Below are 19,413 nucleotides of genomic sequence, written 5' to 3'. Positions count from 1 at the left end.
AGGTTTGTTGAAAACTTGGAACTTCTAATGAGTGGCCATGTGCTTTGTATGTTCTTTAGACAGGGAGGGATGTTAAAGTGGTGGGAAATTGGTGAGATCTGTCAGAGTAGTGGAAAACACTATAGTTGGAGTTCCAGGCCATATGGAGAACAGTGATACACACCTGTACTCTACTGCTTTCTCCCACTTTGTCTCATTGTGTACTTAATTGCAGGACTCTTCACCTTTTTCTTTCTAGCAAATAGGTGGTTCCAGATTGTCAAGGTCCAGAGAAGAGAGATTAATAATATCTCTGTCCCGAGGAGCAAGATGTGTTCTTATGGATTTCCATGTTGTGAAATTAAGGTGCAAATGAGACCATGTATCACCACAAAACTATTTATTAAAGGATAAAATTGAACAAAATAGGAAGAGAGAGAGAAGCGGGGGGAGAGAGAGAGGGCACAATGGATAAAAAGAGAAGAAGCAGGGAAGGAAAAGAGCAGGGTTTATATTGCCATCAGCCACAGATTGGGGGGGACTAAGAATGACAGGTGTGTGGCCCAGGGATGTTCTTCCGTGGAGTTTGTCAGGAGCTCTTCTGGTGGAGGTGCGGCTCTGGAGGTGCACACTTTGGCAGGCATTGCACATGTCTTTTTATACAGTTTTTCAGATGGGTGTCCAGGTGCAGCTCCCCAGGAAACCTTCCTCTGTATTCATCCATTCGCAGGGGCCCAGCAGCAACACGGGGGGAGGCCTCTGCCCCCTCTTTGTGCTGCTTACCTGTCCATACCGCAAATATACATAAGCCTTTTCTCTTCGGGGTAGCTGACATAAGATGTGCACATCTTGGGCATTCAAGCTGGCTAGGGTCTGGGAAGTCCACAAAGGCACTGTCTTGATTTGCATCCCTGAGCTTTTGGTCAGGCACCTCGTCTGAGCTCGGGAGGTTAACAAAGACACTCTTTATCTTTGTTGATTTACAAGGGAGAGACCATGGCAATCTTTATTAAGGGAGAGACAAGGCAATAGTTACCTTTGTTGATGACCGAGGGAGAGAGGATTTGGACTCTCACACAGATGAGCAGAGAAATATTATAAGCTGTCTGTAAAAGTAATGGGGAATCTTTAGACAGAAGATGCTGTGCAAGAGCAAAGCAGTGCTGCAGGAAAGAGCACCAATAGCTCCCAAGTGCACTGCTTACATTTGCCTTGTGTTTCAAAGCTTGGGCAGAGTCCTGTGCTTCTGCTTGCTTGAAAGGGGAACAGGCACAGTGTGTCCTAACGAGCAGTTTCTAAAACTTGAATATACCATTTTCAAAGTTAAACTGAAGTTGCTTTTCTCTCCTCAAAAAAGTCATGTTCTCACTACTTTTCCTTCTTTTCTTTCTTTCCAATTTGCAGGTCTTCTCAGCATTGTGATGGAACCCTTTTTTAAACGTGAAGTCTTTGACACATACCTTGTCCCCATCAGCATTAGCTATGAGAGGATACTGGAAGAATCTCTCTATGCATATGAACTCCTAGGAGTCCCCAAACCCAAAGAATCTACCTCTGTATGTAAATTCCTTGAGAGCAGAACATTGGTGAATGTATACACACCTTGGAGCACCAAAATTTGAGTTCTGCTCTTCCCATTTTTGTAGGGGTTGTTAAGAGCCAGGAGAATCCTCAATGACAATTTTGGTACCATACATATCTATGTCGGCCAGCCGGTGTCGCTTAGAACCTTGGCATCTGGGAGGATCAATCGGTGTCCATACAATTTGGTTCCCAGGTACCACATCCTTCCATGGTGGATGCACAGCAAAAGCATTTGTGTAGTCCTCACCTCTGTAAAATAGTTGAGATATTCTCTTGTACTTTGTTTTCAGCTTTGGTCTCGCTTCCCCTCCATCTGCCTACTTAGACCACTGAGCAGAGTTTTATCATGCCTGTGACAAGATGTGTCTGAAATAGGTGATTACTTGCACAGTGTCATACTGTCAAGATGATGCCACTTCCAAATTCAGTGATGATGCCTGAGCCAGGCAAAGCTCTCTTTTCTCAGAATTTAGTGGGTTTCCCCCTTCTTGCATTATTACTGTGGGCTGTTATGTGATTGTGTACCAGGGACCCATAGCTATGACTGAATGTGGTGGCTTTTGCAGTTTGTTCTATAAAGCATAGTACTTGCCCTTTTTAAGATAGCAAGTGTACAACAGTGATACAGAGATTGGGTTTGAAATACTGTCATGAGACTACCAGTGTTTCACTCTGAGCTTTTGCTCTGTTCTATATAGCACATAGGTTGAATCACCTTCCAATTGTTAGCTGCAACAAAAGAACTAGGAGCAATATAGAAGAAATAAAGGAGGGTGTGATTTCTGTTCCAGTTTTTTGGAGCTCTTTTCTTCAAGCTGCATTGTTCTTTTCAGGCATCTTCCCCAAAAGCCATCTGAGGATATCCAAGAATTTGTCACTGATGTAGCTTACAAAATGGAGCTCCTGCAAATAGAAAACATGGTTTTGAGCCCGTGGGTGCTAGTTGCTGCTGTCCTGCTGCAGAATTTGCCAGCCGTGGATTTTGACCTTCTAATAGAAAAGACCCTGTGGCTTAAGGGCCTAACACAGACTTTTGGAGGATTCATTGAATGGCCTGGTATGCAGAGGAAGTGTTATTTCTATTCATTTTTTTGCTTATGAAAGATAAATTGCATTTTCTGCGAAAGCAGTGTATGGTGACAACTTTACAGAATGTTTTCCTTAGAGTTGTAAATGAATTTTAGGATATGCTAAAACCTAGAGACAAAAATCTGTCAGAAGTTAATACTTTGAAAAATAATTAGGTGGAAGCAGAACAGGTATTACACTGTTACATCCTGAAGTGTGGAATGAGGAGGAACTGATAAGGTACTGGTATTAGAGCACTGAGGTTTGCTTTGCCAGTCTTTCTGAACCTTAGATACATCACAGGCAGTTACTTCATCTGTGTCTTTTAACTTGGTGTAATGGTATGTTTGTTACTTGGTTTCAATGACAGTTTAAGGTGGTATTGTGGCAAAGACTAGCAGAAACAAATGGGTGAGAGAAAATCAAAACTGCAAGCTGTCTATTTTGAAAATTTGCTTTGTTCCCAAAAACAGTGATGGCTTTTTGGGGAGAAGGTTTCTTTGCTGGTTTTAATTACATACAAGAGTGTAAATGTTAACATATCATTATATGTATATATTGGCTGCTGAAGGGTTGATTCTCCTTCCTTTCTGAACAACTGTTTTAAACTTCCCTTCATGAGCCAAGGTGCCACAGGCAGTTAATTTTAGAGCCTTGGGACATAAGTAGTAAAGCCAACAAAGAATTATAATGTGCAATTCAAGTACATTTGATTTTTCACTCTAGATAGGCTTAAACCATTTGCTTTTGTATTTGTGTGTATGATCAAGAATCCTTCTTGTTGCTGCATGAAGAAATAGGATCAGGCTACAGCTCTATGAGGAGAGGCTGAGGGAGCTGGGGTTGTTTAGCCTGGAGAAGAGAAGGCTCAGGGGTGACCTCATTGCTGTCTACAACTCCCTGAAGGGAAGTTGTGGCCAGCTGGGGGTCAGTCTCTTCTCCCAGGCAACCAGCAACTGAACAAGGGGGCACAGTCTCAAGTTGTGCCAGGGAAGGTCTAGGCTGGATGTTAGGAGGAAGTTGTTGGCAGAGAGAGTGATTGGCATTGGAATGGGCTGCCCAGGGAGGTGATGGAGCTGCCATCCCTGGAGGTGTTTAAGAAAAGCCTGGCTGAGGCACTTAGTGCCATGGTCTAGTTGACTGGCTAGGGCTGGGTGCTAGGTTGGACTGGATGATCTTGGAGGTCTCTCTCAACATGGTTGAATATTTGTTCTGTCGTTGTTAGCAAGTGGCAGAATTCAGTCACTGAGTTACAAAAACGTCTGAAATTTGTTCTCTCTATCTCATACTCTGGGCTGCTAATTTCTGGTGTGGTTTATTTTGGAATATCTTTCTAGTTGAATGTTTGGTGTAATAATTAGTCTTTAACTCCAAGACTTAACAAATGTTCCTTTTGGCATCTTCCTGTGTTGTGTTTTCCTTCTAGATAACCTGTGTGCCAAAAAGGCAGTTGTGTCTGGCCTCACCCTGCATTCCAATATCGCTCGCCTTGTTGATGGCCGTGTGGTCCTAAATGACAAAGGAGTGGAAGATGGAGCTGTAGGGGAAGTAGTCTTCAAGCGCGCTCTGGCCATCCTCATGTGTGCCACGTACAGAAACCAGCTGCTGAACGTGTTTGTCCGCCCATCTCTGGTGGTAGTTGCCTTGCAGATGACACGCAGCTTCAGAAAAGGTACAGTTGGGTAGCTCCAAAAGCTTTACTCCTTAAGCTGCCAGCTGTCAGAAGAGCAGGAGCCTCTGCATTTGAGACTGTTAGAATCTGGACAGTGTCCTGTGGCACAAAGTGGATGTGCTGAGAGGGACGGAGCTATTTCGCTTGGGTTTGTTTGCTCACCATAACTTTGATACTTTTGAAAGTAGATCTGTTCTGCTCTAAGGACATAGTCAAGATGAGCTCATCCCAGTTCCTAAGTGTTGTTTTATTTTGTTGGTGTTTAGCAGACCAACTTTATACGTTATAAATCACACAAAGCTCACTCTTGCTTAGAGCGCAGCCAGTTTTCAGTCTGTCTTCTCACTACGGTTTCTGAAGTATTTCAGTGTTTTCCAATACTTGACTCTTGAAAAAAGGTTTTCAGAATGTAAACTTCCATTTTGTGCAGCATCTGACTATTTGGTATTAAATGCACGTGCTGAGAAGCTACAGCCCCTTGTGCAGCATCTGACTCTTTGGTATTTAATGCATGTTCTGAGAAGCTACAGCCCCTTGTGCAGCATCTGACTCTTTGGTATTAAATGCACATGCTGAGAAGCTACAGCCCCTTGTGCAGCATCTGCCTATTTGGTATTAAATGCACATGCTGAGAAGCTACAGCCCCTTGTGCAGCATCTGACTCTTTGGTATTTAATGCATGTGCTCGGAAGCTACAGCCCCTTGTGCAGCATCTGAATATTTGGTATTTAATGCATGTGCTCAGAAGCTACAGCCCCTTGTGCAGCATCTGACTCTGGTATTTAATGCATGTGCTGAGAAGCTACAGCCCCTTGTGCAGCATCTGACTCTTTGGTATTTAATGCATGTTCTCAGAAGCTACAGCCCCTTGTGCAGCATCTGACTCTTTGGTATTTAATGCATGTGCTGAGAAGCTACAGCCCCTTGTGCAGCATCTGACTCTTTGGTATTTAATGCATGTGCTGAGAAGCTACAGCCCCTTGTGCAGCATCTGACTCTTTGGTATTTAATGCATGTGCTGAGAAGCTACAGCCCCTTGTGCAGCATCTGACTATTTGGTATTTAATGCATGTGCTGAGAAGCTACAGCCCCTTGTGCAGCATCTGACTATTTGGTATTTAATGCATGTGCTGAGAAGCTACAACCCCTTGTGCAGCATCTGACTCTTTGGTATTTAATGCATGTGCTGAGAAGCTACAGCCCCTTGTGCAGCATCTGACTCTTTGGTATTTAATGCATGTGCTGAGAAGCTACAACCCCTTGTGCAGCATCTGACTCTTTGGTATTTAATGCATGTGCTGAGAAGCTACAGCCCCTTGTGCAGCATCTGACTATTTGGTATTTAATGCATGTGCTGAGAAGCTACAGCCCCTTGTGCAGCATCTGACTATTTGGTATTTAATGCATGTGCTGAGAAGCTACAACCCCTTGTGCAGCATCTGACTCTTTGGTATTTAATGCATGTGCTGAGAAGCTACAGCCCCTTGTGCAGCATCTGACTCTTTGGTATTTAATGCATGTGCTGAGAAGCTACAACCCCTTGTGCAGCATCTGACTCTTTGGTATTTAATGCATGTGCTGAGAAGCTACAACCCCCTGCACTTTCCTTTTGGTAACAGCTGAATGAAGTGCTTTGAGTATTTGGTCTTCACTTTCAGTGATTCCTGCTGTATAAGTATGTATGCTTTTAATACCATGTCCAGATTTTATTTGAAGTGGGTAGTCCCTCTAAAACAAGGAGTAAATAGCTGCTCACTTTACGTTCTTAGTTCCTTTTTAGAACAACACTATACAATTATTGTTTTTCAGAGGAAGTCTACAGCTGCTTCAGCTTCTTGCGAGATATTTTCTCTGAGGAGTTCATCTTCTTTCCTGGAATTTCACTGAAGGTAAAAACATGCTTTATACAAAAATAAAGTCAGTAACATAGCCAACTGGAATAGCAACTGATTTCAAGGCTCTGATGAGCAGGTGCTTTGTGGTAAAGACCTACAGTGGTATCAACTCAATCTGTAAAGTGGAAGAACTTAAAAGGAGGTGGGGGGTGTCATTTGAGTTGTTGCAAAATATTGTTTGAATCCATAAGGTTACAAATGCAGTATTTTTTCCCCTTCCAGTAAAAAAGAGAGAGTGATTTGCCATGGGAATGGGCTGCCCAGGGAGGTGGTCAAGTCACCATCCCTGGAGGTGTTCAAGAAAAGACTGCATGAGACACTTAGTGCCATTGCCTAGTTGATTGGACAGGGTGCTAGGTTGGACTGGATGATCTTGGAAGTCTCTTCCAACCTGGTTGATTCTATGAAAACAAACAAACCTGACCAATCCTGAACTGTTAAAATGAACTGGAGCATAAATTTGGTTTTTTTTTTCAGTAAAGCTACCAATGTCTTCCAGCACAGATGTGTGTGTATAATTAAAAGCTTTTAAATAAAGTATAAATACTGTCCTCTTGCTCTGTAGTTATGGGAGAGACCTTAGTTGTGGAGAAAAAAAGTGTTAATGTAGATTTAATTGAGTTTTGTCATGGGTTGTGTATGTTCAGTCAGCTCAGAAACAAAACAGGAATTCTCACTGAGGGTACACCAGGATGATTTTTCCTAACAGCTCTTGCAGACTGTGTAACAGAGGGTTACTGCTACTCTTTCACAAAATTAAACTATAGGTGTTGTACCAATTAGGGATTAAACATTGCATGGCCTCATTATCTGGCAATTGAGTAAGCAATTCTGAATTTAAGTACCTATTGTCCTGCTTGGGTAGATGACTCCTAGTGCAGCTGTGATCAGTTATTTTGTGTAGCTTCATTCATGTGGTCTGTGATGGCTGGGCTGCTGGAGAACTGTTCCAATAGCCAGAGCCTTGTCTTTTAAAATATAGAATCATAGAATCAGCCAGGTTGGAAGAGACCTCCAAGATCATCCAGTCCAACCTAGCACCCAGCCCTATCCAATCAACTAGACCATGGCACTAAGTGCTTCATCCAGGCTTTTCTTCAACACCTCCAGGGCAGCCCATTCCATTGCCAGTCACTCTCTCTGGGAAGAACTTCCTCCTAACATACAGCCTATACCTCCTCTGGCACAACTTTGAGACTGTCACCTTGTTCTATATGCCTCTATACCCACCTCTCCTTGGACAGTGTCTACTCTGTCATGTTTATACAATGGCTAATGTACCTCTTAGACCTTGAACTCTGAAGGTTTTGGTGTTCCTGTGCATTTGCAACCTTTTAAAAGAAATATTGTGATGGTTCATGTTTGAGCTGTACTAGCCTTGTGCTGGCATTTAGCTTGTGTAGATTCAGATAGTACATTGCAAGTACTATGAGCGAAATCACAGTATCACCAAGGTTGGAAGAGACCTCATAGATCATCAAGTCCAACCCTTTACCAGAGGGCTCAAGGCTAGACCATGGCACCAAGTGCCACATCCAATCCTGCCTTGAACAGCTCCAGGGACAGCGACTCCACCACCTCCCCAGGCAGCCCATTCCAGTGTCCAATGACTCTCTCATTGAAGAACTTTCTCCTCACCTCAAGCCTAAATCTCCCTTGGTGCAGCTTGATGCTTACAGTGAGGCCTGATTTAAATGTCTGCAGCCAAAATCTTCTACAAAGCTGAGGCAATGCAGCCTATGAGAGTTTTTGAAGTGAGAACAGACAAAGCTGGTATTGTCCATGCATACTGCCATATTACAGGGTGCAGTATGTCTGCATGCTCTCCTAACACTGCTGGCTGCAGGCAAGCTGTGAAAACCGTGGGCATCACTTTGCTTTCTGCAGCTCTTGCTGTGTCAGTTCATACACATCCTGCTGCGTCAGAGCTGGTTCTCATCCAGCCAGTTTGAAATGCAGGTGAGCACACGTTTATTTGTAAAGAAAGTAGTTCAATGTCACACCCAATATAAGCTCATAACTCCCATGTGTAGCTTTTATTTGGATTTAAGACCAATCAAATGTGTTGTGGGTTTTTTTTCAGTGCTGAGACCAAATGCCTGATGGTGATATTTGTGGTCTTGCCTGGTTTAACAGCAGATAATCATAGAATCACAGAATCAGTCAAGGGTTGGAAGGGACCACAAAGATCATCTAGTTCCAACCCCACTGCCATGGGCAAATCATAGTTTTCATAAGAATATTGAAGACTTGAGACTATATTAAAATCTCGTTTTTATATAGAAGAGAATTTATCCCTTTTTTGAAGGCTGATTAGCACCATTTTGTTTAGTTGTCATTGGGAGCAACTGAAAGTTTTGATTTCAGTGTCTTAAGAACCAAGCTCAGAAATGCAAGTGGTGTCCTGCTCCCTGGGTTTTGTTGTTGATTTTGTAGGAAAAGGCAACTTTCAGTTATGTTTGTCTCTCCTAGGATTTTGAGGAAGGATGTTTTCTGCTCACAAAATGTGATGCCATTCAAACAAGTCAACAGGAGGTTTATCCTACCGACAAAGGAAACATTGTAGTATCTTTCTTGTCGGCAATGTTCAGACCTTTTGTGGAGGCTTATCAGGTATGTTGCTCTTCAGAAATTTACCCTTGTTCTCTAGTAAAACTAGGAGGGCTGTGATACTGCTGCAGTATAAATAGTGACAGTTTTCATGGTGGGGAAGTGCAAGATTTGAAAAATTACAGTAACAAATATCTTTAAAAACACCCTTTTAGCTTTTGGCTCTGACTTTTCCAAGTGACTAATGCACTAAGTCCCTTGTAATGTGATGGGTATTCTGAGTTTATAAGCATCGTGGGGAGTGTGTGCCTACCAGGTGCATTGTTCTGTCTTGCAAAGTGCTCTCGCTTAATTCATTTTATGAAGGCTGCCCTGCCAGGTATGGCATATGAGTTTGCATCTCATCTCTGGTGCTAATTTACCTTTTTTCCCTCCAATGTTAGTTAATTTTTAGATACCTCTCACAGGAAGCAAAAGAAGCCTTTACTGAGAAGCAGTTTATACCTGGAGTCCGCAACTTTGTTTTTCAGCTTCTTGAGAAGGGTGTGTATAGCTGTTAAGCAGCATGATTTTACAAGTGTTTTTTTACTGTTATTGGACAATGATAAAGCTTGTTTCTGCTTTCTCTATAGGGAGCACACAGTGCTATGAAGCACTGTCTTCTGACATGCAGAAAAATGCCTTGGCAGCTCTTGTGCAAGTAGGTGCAGTGAAGAAGAAGAAAACGTAAGTAAAGTTGGCTCTTCGGTGTGTAGAAGTCAGTTTGTGGTCTAAGTGGAAATCCATAATCTCTGAGCTGCCAGTATGAAGCAGAACCCTGACTTGCTTAAGCACCAGTTAGCTGGAGGTTGATTTAATTTACCCAACTAGTGGAGAAGACCCAGGTAGTTCCTTTCTATTCACATTGCAGAAGTAGAATGACACCTCCTGGTAGTGAAAACACTCCTGTGACACTAAGGAACAAAATTAACTAACTCACTCATAGACCTGGCTGTAGAATGGCACCTCCTGGTAGTGAAAACACTCCTGTGACACTAAGGAACAAAATTAACTCACTCATAGACCTGGCTGTAGAATGGCACCTCCTGGTAGTGAAAACACTCCTGTGACACTAAGGAACAAAATTAACTCACTCACTCATAGACCTGCCTGTAGAATGGCACCTCCTGGTAGTGGAAACACTCCTGTGAAACCAAATAACAAAATTATCTAACTCACTCATATACCTGTCTGTAGAATGGCACCTCCAGGTAGTGAAAACACTCCTTTGAAACCAAGGAACAAAATTAACTCACTAACAGACCTTGCTGATTACCTTTTGATTTTCAAAGTTTCCCCGAAGGCTTCAGTAAGCAAAAGAGAAGAGTCCTGCTTATTTTTAATAGAAGAATTACTCTGTGTTGCAATAAGTTTCATCCAGCCATGTAAGCAGTAAGCAGGAATACTACTAATTTTGCAAGGGTTTCAGCACTGACATGTCAAAATGTTTTAAGAGAAAGCTTAGTCATTAAAGTCTTTTCATGCAGTTCACAATTTATAAGCCTGAGACTAAAAAATAAGTATTGATCTACGAAAATACAGTGATGTGCATTTTGTGTTATTAAATTAATTTGTGCTGTGGTGCTTCTTGCTGTATTTGAAAGCATAACCATGGAAGTCTCTGATGCAAGAAGATCCCACATTGGCCTGAGTGCCTCTCAGAATGTAGTTGGTAGCAGATGACCCTGAGCTATTTCCATATGCCTGTGCTTAAGAAATGAATTGGTTAAGGTTTATTCATGCTCTTTGAAACTGCAAGAAGTGCTGTTGTTACTTCTTCTGCCAAGTTACTCTGCTAAATAGAACCAGAGAATTGTTCTAGTTGGAAAAGACCTCTGAGATCATCGAGTCCAACTATTACCCCAAGACCACTGTGGTATTTTAACCATGTCCCATGAAGCCACCAGGTCCACATGTTTCTTGAACACTTCCAAGGTACAGATCTGGTTACCAATTTAGGTAATTTTTGGACTTGCTGTCCACAAACAGGTCTCTAAGTCTTGGTTTGTAAGCTCAAAAGGTTGTCTCAAAGCTAAACACTTATTTCTGTGAAGTCAGTGGCTGTGTCTCTGCTGCCACCTGCCAGGAGGCTCAGTTTTTTCCCACTGTTTCTGACAACCATTTCTCGCACCCTCCGTTTTTCTCCCCATACCTACTGCCACAGATCACCCTAACAGCTTCTTTCTCTTTTTGCTTCTTACTCTTGTTTGAACCCCTTCTGAAGGGAGCCCTACAGGAATAATAGAAAACATCAGGAAACATCTCTAAAATGTTATTTTTAACCATTTTTATAATGACAAAAAATACCCATCCCCCCCAAGAAAAAAAGCACTTGGAAGAAGAAAAGGCTTACCCAAGATCTGCAAGCTTTTGCTTTAGTTTCTCTGTATGCCCCATAGTAGGGCAGTTGTTCTTGCTGTCTGGGCACATATGGCACCATCTAGGACATATAGATGTCTTTAGCTAAATTCCTCCTTTAGGTAAAAAAAATAAATCAATTAAGTGCAGCAGCATTTGACATCAGGTGAAAACTTGGTTTAGTTTCAGAGTCTCAAAAATTGAAAAACCACCTTCCTGCTGCTGTCCCTTAATAAAAATTGAGAGAGAGGAGAACTGTGAACCAGTCAAAGGGTAAAGTAAACCATAACTGTCCTTGAGTACAATTCTTCACAAAGAGAGTGATTGGCATTGGAATGGGCTGCCCAGGGAGGTGGTGGAGTCATTGTCCCTGGGGGTGTACAAAAAAAGCCTGGCTGAGGCACTTAGTGCCATGGTCTAGTTGATTGGCCAGGGCTGGGTGCTAGGTTGGACTGGATGATATTGGAGGTCTCTTCCAACCTGGTTGATTCTTTGATTCTATGTCCTTAAAATTAGTATGTGTGCTAGTAGGATGAAAAATATGTAATTATGAGAATGTTTAATTCAGATTATTTATATAGAAATGCCTGACATAAGAAAAAATAATTGAAGAAACAAATTGGTTGTTTTTTTTTTCCCCCTCTAAATCACAGGTCCAATGGATTCACTTACAGCGTAAATCAAGAAGCTGTTAATAAGGTCCTGGCCATGTTTGGTAAGTGTTCTGTAATTAATTTAGAGATAAGTTTTCAGGTTAAAAATGACTTTGGCCAATGCACATATGCTAGCTGTAGTTGATTTTTCCCTAGCTTTATCTGTATAAAAATCCTTATGATATTTTTTTACAAATTTTGGTGTCGCTGACTGCAGCTTTCAGTCTTCCTTTTTTTTTTTTGTTTGAAATAGTTTACAACCCAGCGACAGAGGAAAATAAAGCAAAACGTAGCTTAAAGGAGTTTTATAGCATTTCGATCAGTGTTGACCCTTTTTGTTTTGATCTGTTTCTGGTAGACGCGAGGATGGCCGCACAGAAACCTGTGGCTGCACGGCTCTGAGTTGTTGCTGATGCTGTAACTGGATGTAAGCGCCAGCAGAGGGCTCTGACCACCACCCAGCCAGACGGAGCAGAGACAGGAGCAGAAGAGGCTCAGCCTGCGGCTGTTGGACGTGGAGGGGTGTTCTTTAAGCGGGGCACCTCTTCCCTTGTCCACTGAGGGTTCGACTTTTATCCTGTGTCGTTTTGCTTTTGTTGTTTGTTTTTTTTTAACAGATTAAACATCTTGGGTTTTTTTCCCCTTATGATTATTTAACGAGCTGTGCACAATAACGACTACTTAAATACCTTGTAACGTGGAGTGTGATCTCAAATATCTAATGGATGTGGAAATGCAGCGGGAAGTTAAAGGACTCGCTTTTAAAAGGACTCTTTCGAACGCGTTGCTGGCTGGCTCGATGTAACCGAAGGCCTTTATTTACTGAAGAGCACAAATCAAATCTCGGGCAATAATCAGAACTTGGCTTGGGTCTGGGGGGGCTGTTTGCTTGTGGGTTTTTTTCAGGCAACTTGGCATTGATTACTTCATGAATGTTACGTTTGAGAACCGCATTAAAGCAGCGTTGCCGTGTCCCTTCTCGCTCTCGCCCCCTCCCTGCCCTCGCCGCTCAGGCGCCGCCTGTCGCTGTTCCGGACTTGGGCGGGGCCGGGGGGCGGGGCCGGGGCGGGGCTTCTCCGGCGGGGCCCCGCCCTTCCGGCGGTAACATGGCGGCCGGCGTGGAGCTGGGCTTCGCTGTGGCCCCGGGGCCGGAGGGTACCTGGCGCCTGAGCAGCGCCTACTTCCCCAGCAAAGTCGGGGGGCGGCCGGCGTGGCTGGGTGAGGTCGGGCTGCCGGGCCCCGCCGCCCTGCGCTGCGGCCGCTGCCAAAAGCCTTGCGCCTTTCTGCTCCAGCTGTACGCGCCGCTGCCGGACCGCCCCGACGCCTTCCACCGCACCCTCTTCGTCTTCGCCTGCCGTGGTGCCAGCTGCTACCGCCTGCCGGGCCCGCGGGGGCCCCTCTGCGGTGAGGAGGGGGCGGGCGGTGTGGGAGGAGTGAGCGAAGGGTAGGGGCCGGGGCCGCCGCCGCCGTCTCGCTGACCGCTGCCGCCGTCTCGCTGACCGCTGCCGCCTTTCGCCCCGCACAGTGTTCCGGAGCCAGCTGCCGCGGCGGAACGATACCTATCCCGAGGACCCACCGCCCGAGGCGCCGCCGCCGGACCCTGCCGCCGCTTCCGCGCCCCGCCGCCGGCTCCGCTGCGGCGCCGCGCTCTGCCGCGTCTGCGGCTGCCTGGGCCCCCGCGCCTGCGGGCGCTGCCGCCGCGCCACCTACTGCGGCCCCGAGCACCAGGCGATGGACTGGCGGCAGGGACACCGGCGGGCCTGCGGGCAGCCCGCCGCCGCAGGTGGGTCACAGGTGCTGGGGGCGGGTGGCGCGCCGCGAGCGTGCCCTTGGCGACACCTGCGCTGATCTCGCCGTGCTCGCCAGAGAACGCTGCAAAGCCGGCGGCGGCGCCTGCCTGCGCAGCTGCCTTGTTAGTGGGGTAGGGACCTGCAGCTGAGGGGAAAACAAAGCCATGTGTTCTGTGTTGCCCTGGGATTTGAAATGAGAAAATCTTTCACATGCGTGGCTGTCTCTTAGATCACAGAATCACAACCACTTTGGAAGAGACTTCCAAGATCATTCAGCCCAACCTATCCCTCAGCCCTATCCAGCCAGCTAGACCATGGCATTAAGTGCCTCATCCAGCCTTGTACAACTTCAGGGGTGGTGACTCCATCACCTCCCTGGGCAGCCCATGCGAGACAGGAATGTTAGATCTTTATTTTTGGAAGGCTTATATATTTACAGTATCACAGTATCAGCAAGGTTGGAAAAGACCTCACAGTTCATCAAGTCCAACCCTTTACCACAGAGCTCAAGGCTAGACCATGGCACCAAGTGCCACGTCCAATCCTGCCTTGAGCAGCTCCAGGGACGGCGACTCCACCACCTCCCCAGGCAGCCCATTCCAGTGTCCAATGACTCTCTCAGTGAAGAACTTTCTCCTCACCTCAAGCCTAAATTTCCCCTGGCGTAGCTTGAGGCTGTGTCCTCTCGTTCTGGTGCTATCTTTGGCCTCTTTCAGAGACCTCTCTCCACATTCTGTCATAAAAAGCTGACAGAATGGAGGCTGATTATGTCCCTTAACGCTCAACGTTTGAAGCTAGCTTATCTGTGAATTGTAAAGGAACACAGGAAGGTGATGCATTCACAGGATGCTTTGATGGTCAGCAGATGAAGAGTACTTCCCATGAGTGTTGTATTTTAGAGACCCTTTTCTTTCACTGTACCCTCCCCTGCTCTCTGGTCTCATTCGAAGGCTTGCTTGTTTGCTGTTTGTTAAAGGAACAAGTACACAGTATTTAAAGTAGTTTTTCAGTCTTCACAAGTACCACATTAGTAGTGGGGTGATGAAGCTTTCTGTGCGTGATGTCTTTCCTGTCAGTGTGGGATGGAAGTCTCGAAACCTTTGTAGGAATTGGAAGTAAAGGGAAGTCGATTTGTGCAAATCAAGGAACAAAGACGGCATTTGAAACGTTTAATTGAAACGGCTGAAAGCTACTAGCACAATGCTGGTAGTCAGTGCGTTTGTGGAAACTTTGCCTGCTCACAGTATGAAGCGAAACAATAAGAAAAATGGTGTGGCCTTGGGGCACCTGACACATGCTTGACTTGTCCAGAGCTGCTGAACTGCAGGTTTGGGTTTTTGAAATGCAGCTGCTAACACTGCTCAGTCTTACATCTATTGGATGTAGAGATTCAAAGCAACATGTCACCAATTGTAGTATTATACTGTTGTTAATATAAATTCTTCCTTATCTTTAAATCAGGTCTAGCAGTGATGTAAATTGTTATTGCTCATGCAATGTTTGTGCTGGGGTTTTTTTTTGCAGTGTAGTTTGCCGTGTAGCTTCTGGGGAAAAGGACATGGCACATGAGATGACTTTGTGAAGAGTTACCTGTTTTCTGCTTTGTAGGTGATGTGGCAGATGCAGTTCCAGAGCACAACGACTTCCTTTTTCCAGAATATGAAATTCTGATAGAACCTGAGGAACCAGAATCTCCTCTTGACAGCAGTGTAGATCACACTGATGAACAAAGAGATGTAGATACATCAAAGGGCCCGAAAGAGCAAAAGGAACTGGGAGCTACAGGAAGTGCAGGTAAGAAATAAAATGCTGCCTGTGCTTCTTCCTTATGAAGCCTGTATAACATCTTTAAAATAGAGGACTCTGATTTTTAAGTGTTCATCTTCAGTTACCGGTGATAAAAGTCTGCATCTGCAGTCATTTATGATGCAAGGTTTTTTTTAGACATCCCATAATGTAAGTTGCTTTTAGGCCAGAGGCTTTCAAAGGCCCAGGAGCTGTTGAAGCTGCTGCTGCAAAGTTGCAGGTAGCTGGGAGTGACGCTGCCCCTCTATGCTTCCGGCAGCTAAGGAGAAATCCAGTGAGAGAAACAGGGCCTTGGGCACCTGCTGCTGGACACTGGGAATTAGGAGATTGAGTTAGATTCGATTGTCTTGGCTCAGTTCGTCTTAATTTATGGAAAATCTCCTTGTGCTTGCTAGAAGAAAACTTTTCTGAGGCTATTTGAACTGCCCTTGAGTTAAGTAGTTTAAGCACAGGCCTCTTCCTCCCTGCCCTCCCAAATCACACACCACACCAGCTTTGCACATGCCTAGGGTAGAGAGTTGGTGGCGGTACAGGGAAAGCTGCTGGACTCCCAGCCACGTTGTACTGTCCTCTAAAGCTGTCATGAGACTGCTCGGTGCCCTGTGTTGTGGAACTTTGGAGCATCTTTAGTGCTACATACTGAGTGAGGTGTGGCACGCACACAGCATGGCTGCCCTTTCTCAGGTTCTGAAGGATCAGCATTCTTGGCTATACTTACTGGGAGCCACAAACTTTGGTAGATTAACTCCCTCCCTCTCCATCATTCCAGTACTGACACCTGTGTGTAAGATACAGCTAGAACTACTAAGTGGATCTGTGTGTGACTGAATCTTAGTACAACACAGAGAGTCTTTTATTGAAGTGATTTGCACCGAGAATGATTCTTCAGAGCACAATACACATAAGGTGAAATACTGTTTAATTTTCAGCTGTCTTGCATTACCCTGTAACCTTTGTGTTTGTGTCTTCTTACTTAGGTGAAGCATTTCAGTCCTTAGATGAAGAGACATTGGATGCAATGGCAAAACATGAGACTGAAGAAGACAAGATCTTCCAGATGTTTAAGGAACAAATAGCTGCTGAACCAGAGCAGGTCAGGAGATGAGAACTTAACAGGCATCCTGCTGCACCTAAAATGTTTCACTGCCCAGTTAGAAACAGCAGTGGGGATGTTCATCATCCTCCATACGTCTTGACCAACATACCATATCTTTCCTTACATATTTCATGCTGAAGTAAGAATTTAGCACCTGCTTGTCTATCTTGGGCAGGATGAGAAGGCACACAGGTGCTGAAGCCAACGTGATGTGGGAAGGACCTGCCATCCTGTGAAGTGGTTCTAACCAAAGGTGAACTTTCCCAGCCTTTGGTCCTGCTGGCTTTCCTTCTCAGCAGACCCAAAATTGCAGAGAGGAGCTGTCAGTGTTATCAGCCACGTGGGGAGGTTGGTTTGGCTTTTTTGTAAGGCTGGAGTAATTAGTGATCTCCCCCACGCTTTTTCTTGCTGACACAAGAGGGCCATGTGGTCAAACAAAAAGTTGGTTTCTGGTCCCCTTCAGAGGCAACACAGGCCTAAGTCTATGAAAGTGGTGGGAAAAGAATGTGTCTTCATGTTTTACCTGGTAGCTGAGGGGTTAAGGTGCACACTCAGAAATTAGGAGACTGAGTTCCTTCATCTGCTTGGTGCATCACTTCCCTCTCTGACCGTTCTGATACTGGTTGATTTGCTTAAGTGTCCTCTTGTTGATAATGCCTGATTTGCTATAGAACTATTTAGACAGTAACAGAACAAATGATAGGAGTGCCTGAAAATACCTCCCCTTCTTGGACAGTAGGACAGTGCCCTTGCATTTAGATGCAGAATTGCAACCAGAAAGAGCTGGGTAGCATTCCTGACTTTTCTGTACACCTTTGTGTGCTGATTATCAATCTGTTTTTCCTCCCCTCTCAAGACTGTAAAATACATGACCTAGCATTTCTGCATCCCTCAGTGAGAGAAGTAAAAATCATTGCAATTTATCCCTGGATCACTAAGGGAAGAAAAAGAAAGAAGCTGTATGAAAACCTTTGTGGTCCAAATAGTGAAGAAACATAGATAAGGAACCTCTGATTTAGAATACTCTTTGGAACTGGTAGACATTGCCATGGGTATTTATGTAAAGGAACTGACATTTTTCTGCAGCATCTTACAGCTTTGTCTGTGCAGTAAATACTGGGTTGGTTTTTTTTTTAGCCAAGATGGAAAGAGACTCCTGGGAATCTGTGTTCTATTTCAGGTTATTAGATACTGCAGAGGAGGAAAAGGCCCAGTCTGGGTATCAGGTGAAAATATTCCTGAAGAAAAAGACATCCCAAGTTGTTTATGTGGTGCCAAAAGGATTTTTGAATTCCAGGTATGTAAGTTATTTTACTGATAATATAGGTAATGTAGTTCAGACTCTTAGAACATTGTGTAGGTGTTGATTTATAATTAGAGCAAGATAGCTGAAATTGGTACAAGCTGTGCTAAAACACACAGAGCCTTTGTTTACCACTGTAACTGCTTTTTCTGGTAAACCTTGCACATAGAGAAGGTAGGTTCTCATCTGATAACTTGCCCTGTCTATAAAATGTTGCAGTTGTGAATGTGGAACCATCTCTTAACTAGTCCGTCTTGTATTTTATTAAGAAAGCCTTCACAATGTGAATGAATTGGACATGTCTGAATGTGGAAGTATTCAGCTGTAGAATTTTGAATGGTAGGAGCATATGTATAGTCAATGCACTTAAACCCATGCAAAGGCAAAACATAGTTATGAAGGTAATTTCATGTGGAAGGAAGCTTAAAAAATCAGGCAACACTTGGTCAAATAAAACTTTTATCTGTAGAGAGGTAGGATCATGCCTTTGATTTTCTGTGCATCTATTATACTGCTTTGGGAATTCCAAATTCCTTTTATTTGAGCTGCTGTTACTTAGCTTTGAATGGGCTTTTGGTTGAAGAGACCATTAAGTGAAGGCAGGACACTTTGGGAAGTGATGCAGGGAAAGGGTAGAGAGCTGCAGCCTGCTTCTGAATTTTTGTTTTCCTTGAAGATTATGCCACAGCTCCTGAACCACCTTAAGGTTGACAGCCTTGGAGAGAGCATTGACTGGGGAACATTGGCAGTGTACACTTGCACTGACAACTGCGGTGGGGGAAACGAATACCTGGAAGAGTTCATATGGAAACAAGACTTCTCTGCAGGCTCTGTTTGATTTCCATCAAGCCACTACATTGAGTCATCTAAACGGAGTACTTGCCTTGTTTCAGTACACCTCTGCACTTTGCAAACAGGTAACTGTACCCATTGCAAATAACTGCATCTTACAACAGTGACAGAACTGCTAAAAGCAGACCATGATAACCTCTCTTGTGCTTCACAGGAGCTTTTTACTTCAACCTAGTACTGAAGCATGTGTTCAGTGAGTTTCACTTCACATCTCAATTTTGAATATTTTAAATAAATATTAAGTATTTTTTTGATTGTTAAAGTATCTTTTGTGACTAAATTCAAGAATTTAAAACTTATCCATCAGGATTTTTGTTGTGCCAAAGCCAATAATTCACAGGGAGAAACAGGCTATTGTAACATCATTTGATTGCTTATGCTCAAGAAGGGTAGAGAAGTCAAAACCAAGACTAACCTGTGGCCTTTTACTGCTGCTGCTTCTCAAAAGGTGCACTGAAACTAACTTGGCAGTTGTTAAATGTTCTAATTGAGGGGTTATTCAAGGTAAAATGCACAAGAGTTGTGTATTTGACTTAAAAGCTATTAACTGATTTAAACGCTGTCTGCCTGTGATGCAGAAACAGCCATACCAGAATGTGTTTGTCTTGCTGCTAGAGGCAAGAATTAATAGTTTTCATGCTGAATTTTATCTCCAGTCTGCCATCCTTGGTAAAGTTTAAAATTAAGTGCACTGTGGAGAGATTCTTCTGTTTTTTGACTGCTGTATAGCTGAGGCAAGACAAAAGTAAAAACATAATGCTGAATTTA

At 44.1% G+C, this 19,413-nt stretch overlaps 2 protein-coding genes across 4 annotated transcripts in view; both read left to right on the top strand.

The window, feature by feature from the left end:
• GNPAT (glyceronephosphate O-acyltransferase) overlaps positions 1–12,772 on the top strand; it is a 23,457-nt gene extending 10,685 nt beyond the window's left edge. For both annotated transcript variants that reach the window (XM_064158479.1, XM_064158478.1), the window contains exons 7-16: positions 1,384–1,535; positions 1,626–1,756; positions 2,397–2,620; positions 4,058–4,303; positions 6,113–6,192; positions 8,671–8,811; positions 9,192–9,291; positions 9,381–9,474; positions 11,799–11,860; positions 12,157–12,772. In XM_064158479.1, coding sequence (XP_064014549.1) covers positions 1,384–1,535; positions 1,626–1,756; positions 2,397–2,620; positions 4,058–4,303; positions 6,113–6,192; positions 8,671–8,811; positions 9,192–9,291; positions 9,381–9,474; positions 11,799–11,860; positions 12,157–12,200 — 1,274 coding nt within the window. In that variant the 3' untranslated portion in view covers positions 12,201–12,772. The remainder of the gene's footprint in view (positions 1–1,383; positions 1,536–1,625; positions 1,757–2,396; positions 2,621–4,057; positions 4,304–6,112; positions 6,193–8,670; positions 8,812–9,191; positions 9,292–9,380; positions 9,475–11,798; positions 11,861–12,156) is intronic.
• PDCD2 (programmed cell death 2) lies at positions 12,731–19,413 on the top strand. Of its 2 annotated transcripts, XR_010305568.1 has the most exons (7): positions 12,731–13,202; positions 13,324–13,581; positions 15,197–15,382; positions 16,372–16,487; positions 17,671–17,787; positions 18,470–18,710; positions 18,800–18,907. XR_010305568.1 is itself a non-coding variant. In XM_064158480.1 (6 exons), exons 1-6 carry the CDS (start codon positions 12,731–12,733, stop codon positions 18,629–18,631), a joined length of 1,311 nt encoding a protein of 436 aa, XP_064014550.1. In that variant the 3' UTR covers positions 18,632–19,413. The 2 variants fall into 2 exon arrangements, 1 of the variants encoding a protein (XP_064014550.1); XM_064158480.1 differs by having other exon boundaries at positions 18,470–19,413.

The sequence above is a fragment of the Pogoniulus pusillus genome, chromosome 18 (genome assembly GCF_015220805.1).
Source record: "Pogoniulus pusillus isolate bPogPus1 chromosome 18, bPogPus1.pri, whole genome shotgun sequence".
NCBI classification, from domain to species: domain Eukaryota; kingdom Metazoa; phylum Chordata; class Aves; order Piciformes; family Lybiidae; genus Pogoniulus; species Pogoniulus pusillus.
This window is presented reverse-complemented; position numbering and strand designations above follow the sequence as displayed.

Coding starts and splice junctions, on each gene's coding strand:
- PDCD2 (XM_064158480.1), top strand. CDS start 12,731: ATGTTACGTTTGAGAACCGCATTAAAGCAGCGTTGCCGTGTCCCTTCT. Junction 13,203..13,323: donor CCCGCGGGGGCCCCTCTGCG/GTGAGGAGGGGG, acceptor CGCCCCGCACAG/TGTTCCGGAGCCAGCTGCCG. Junction 13,582..15,196: donor CGGGCAGCCCGCCGCCGCAG/GTGGGTCACAGG, acceptor TCTGCTTTGTAG/GTGATGTGGCAGATGCAGTT.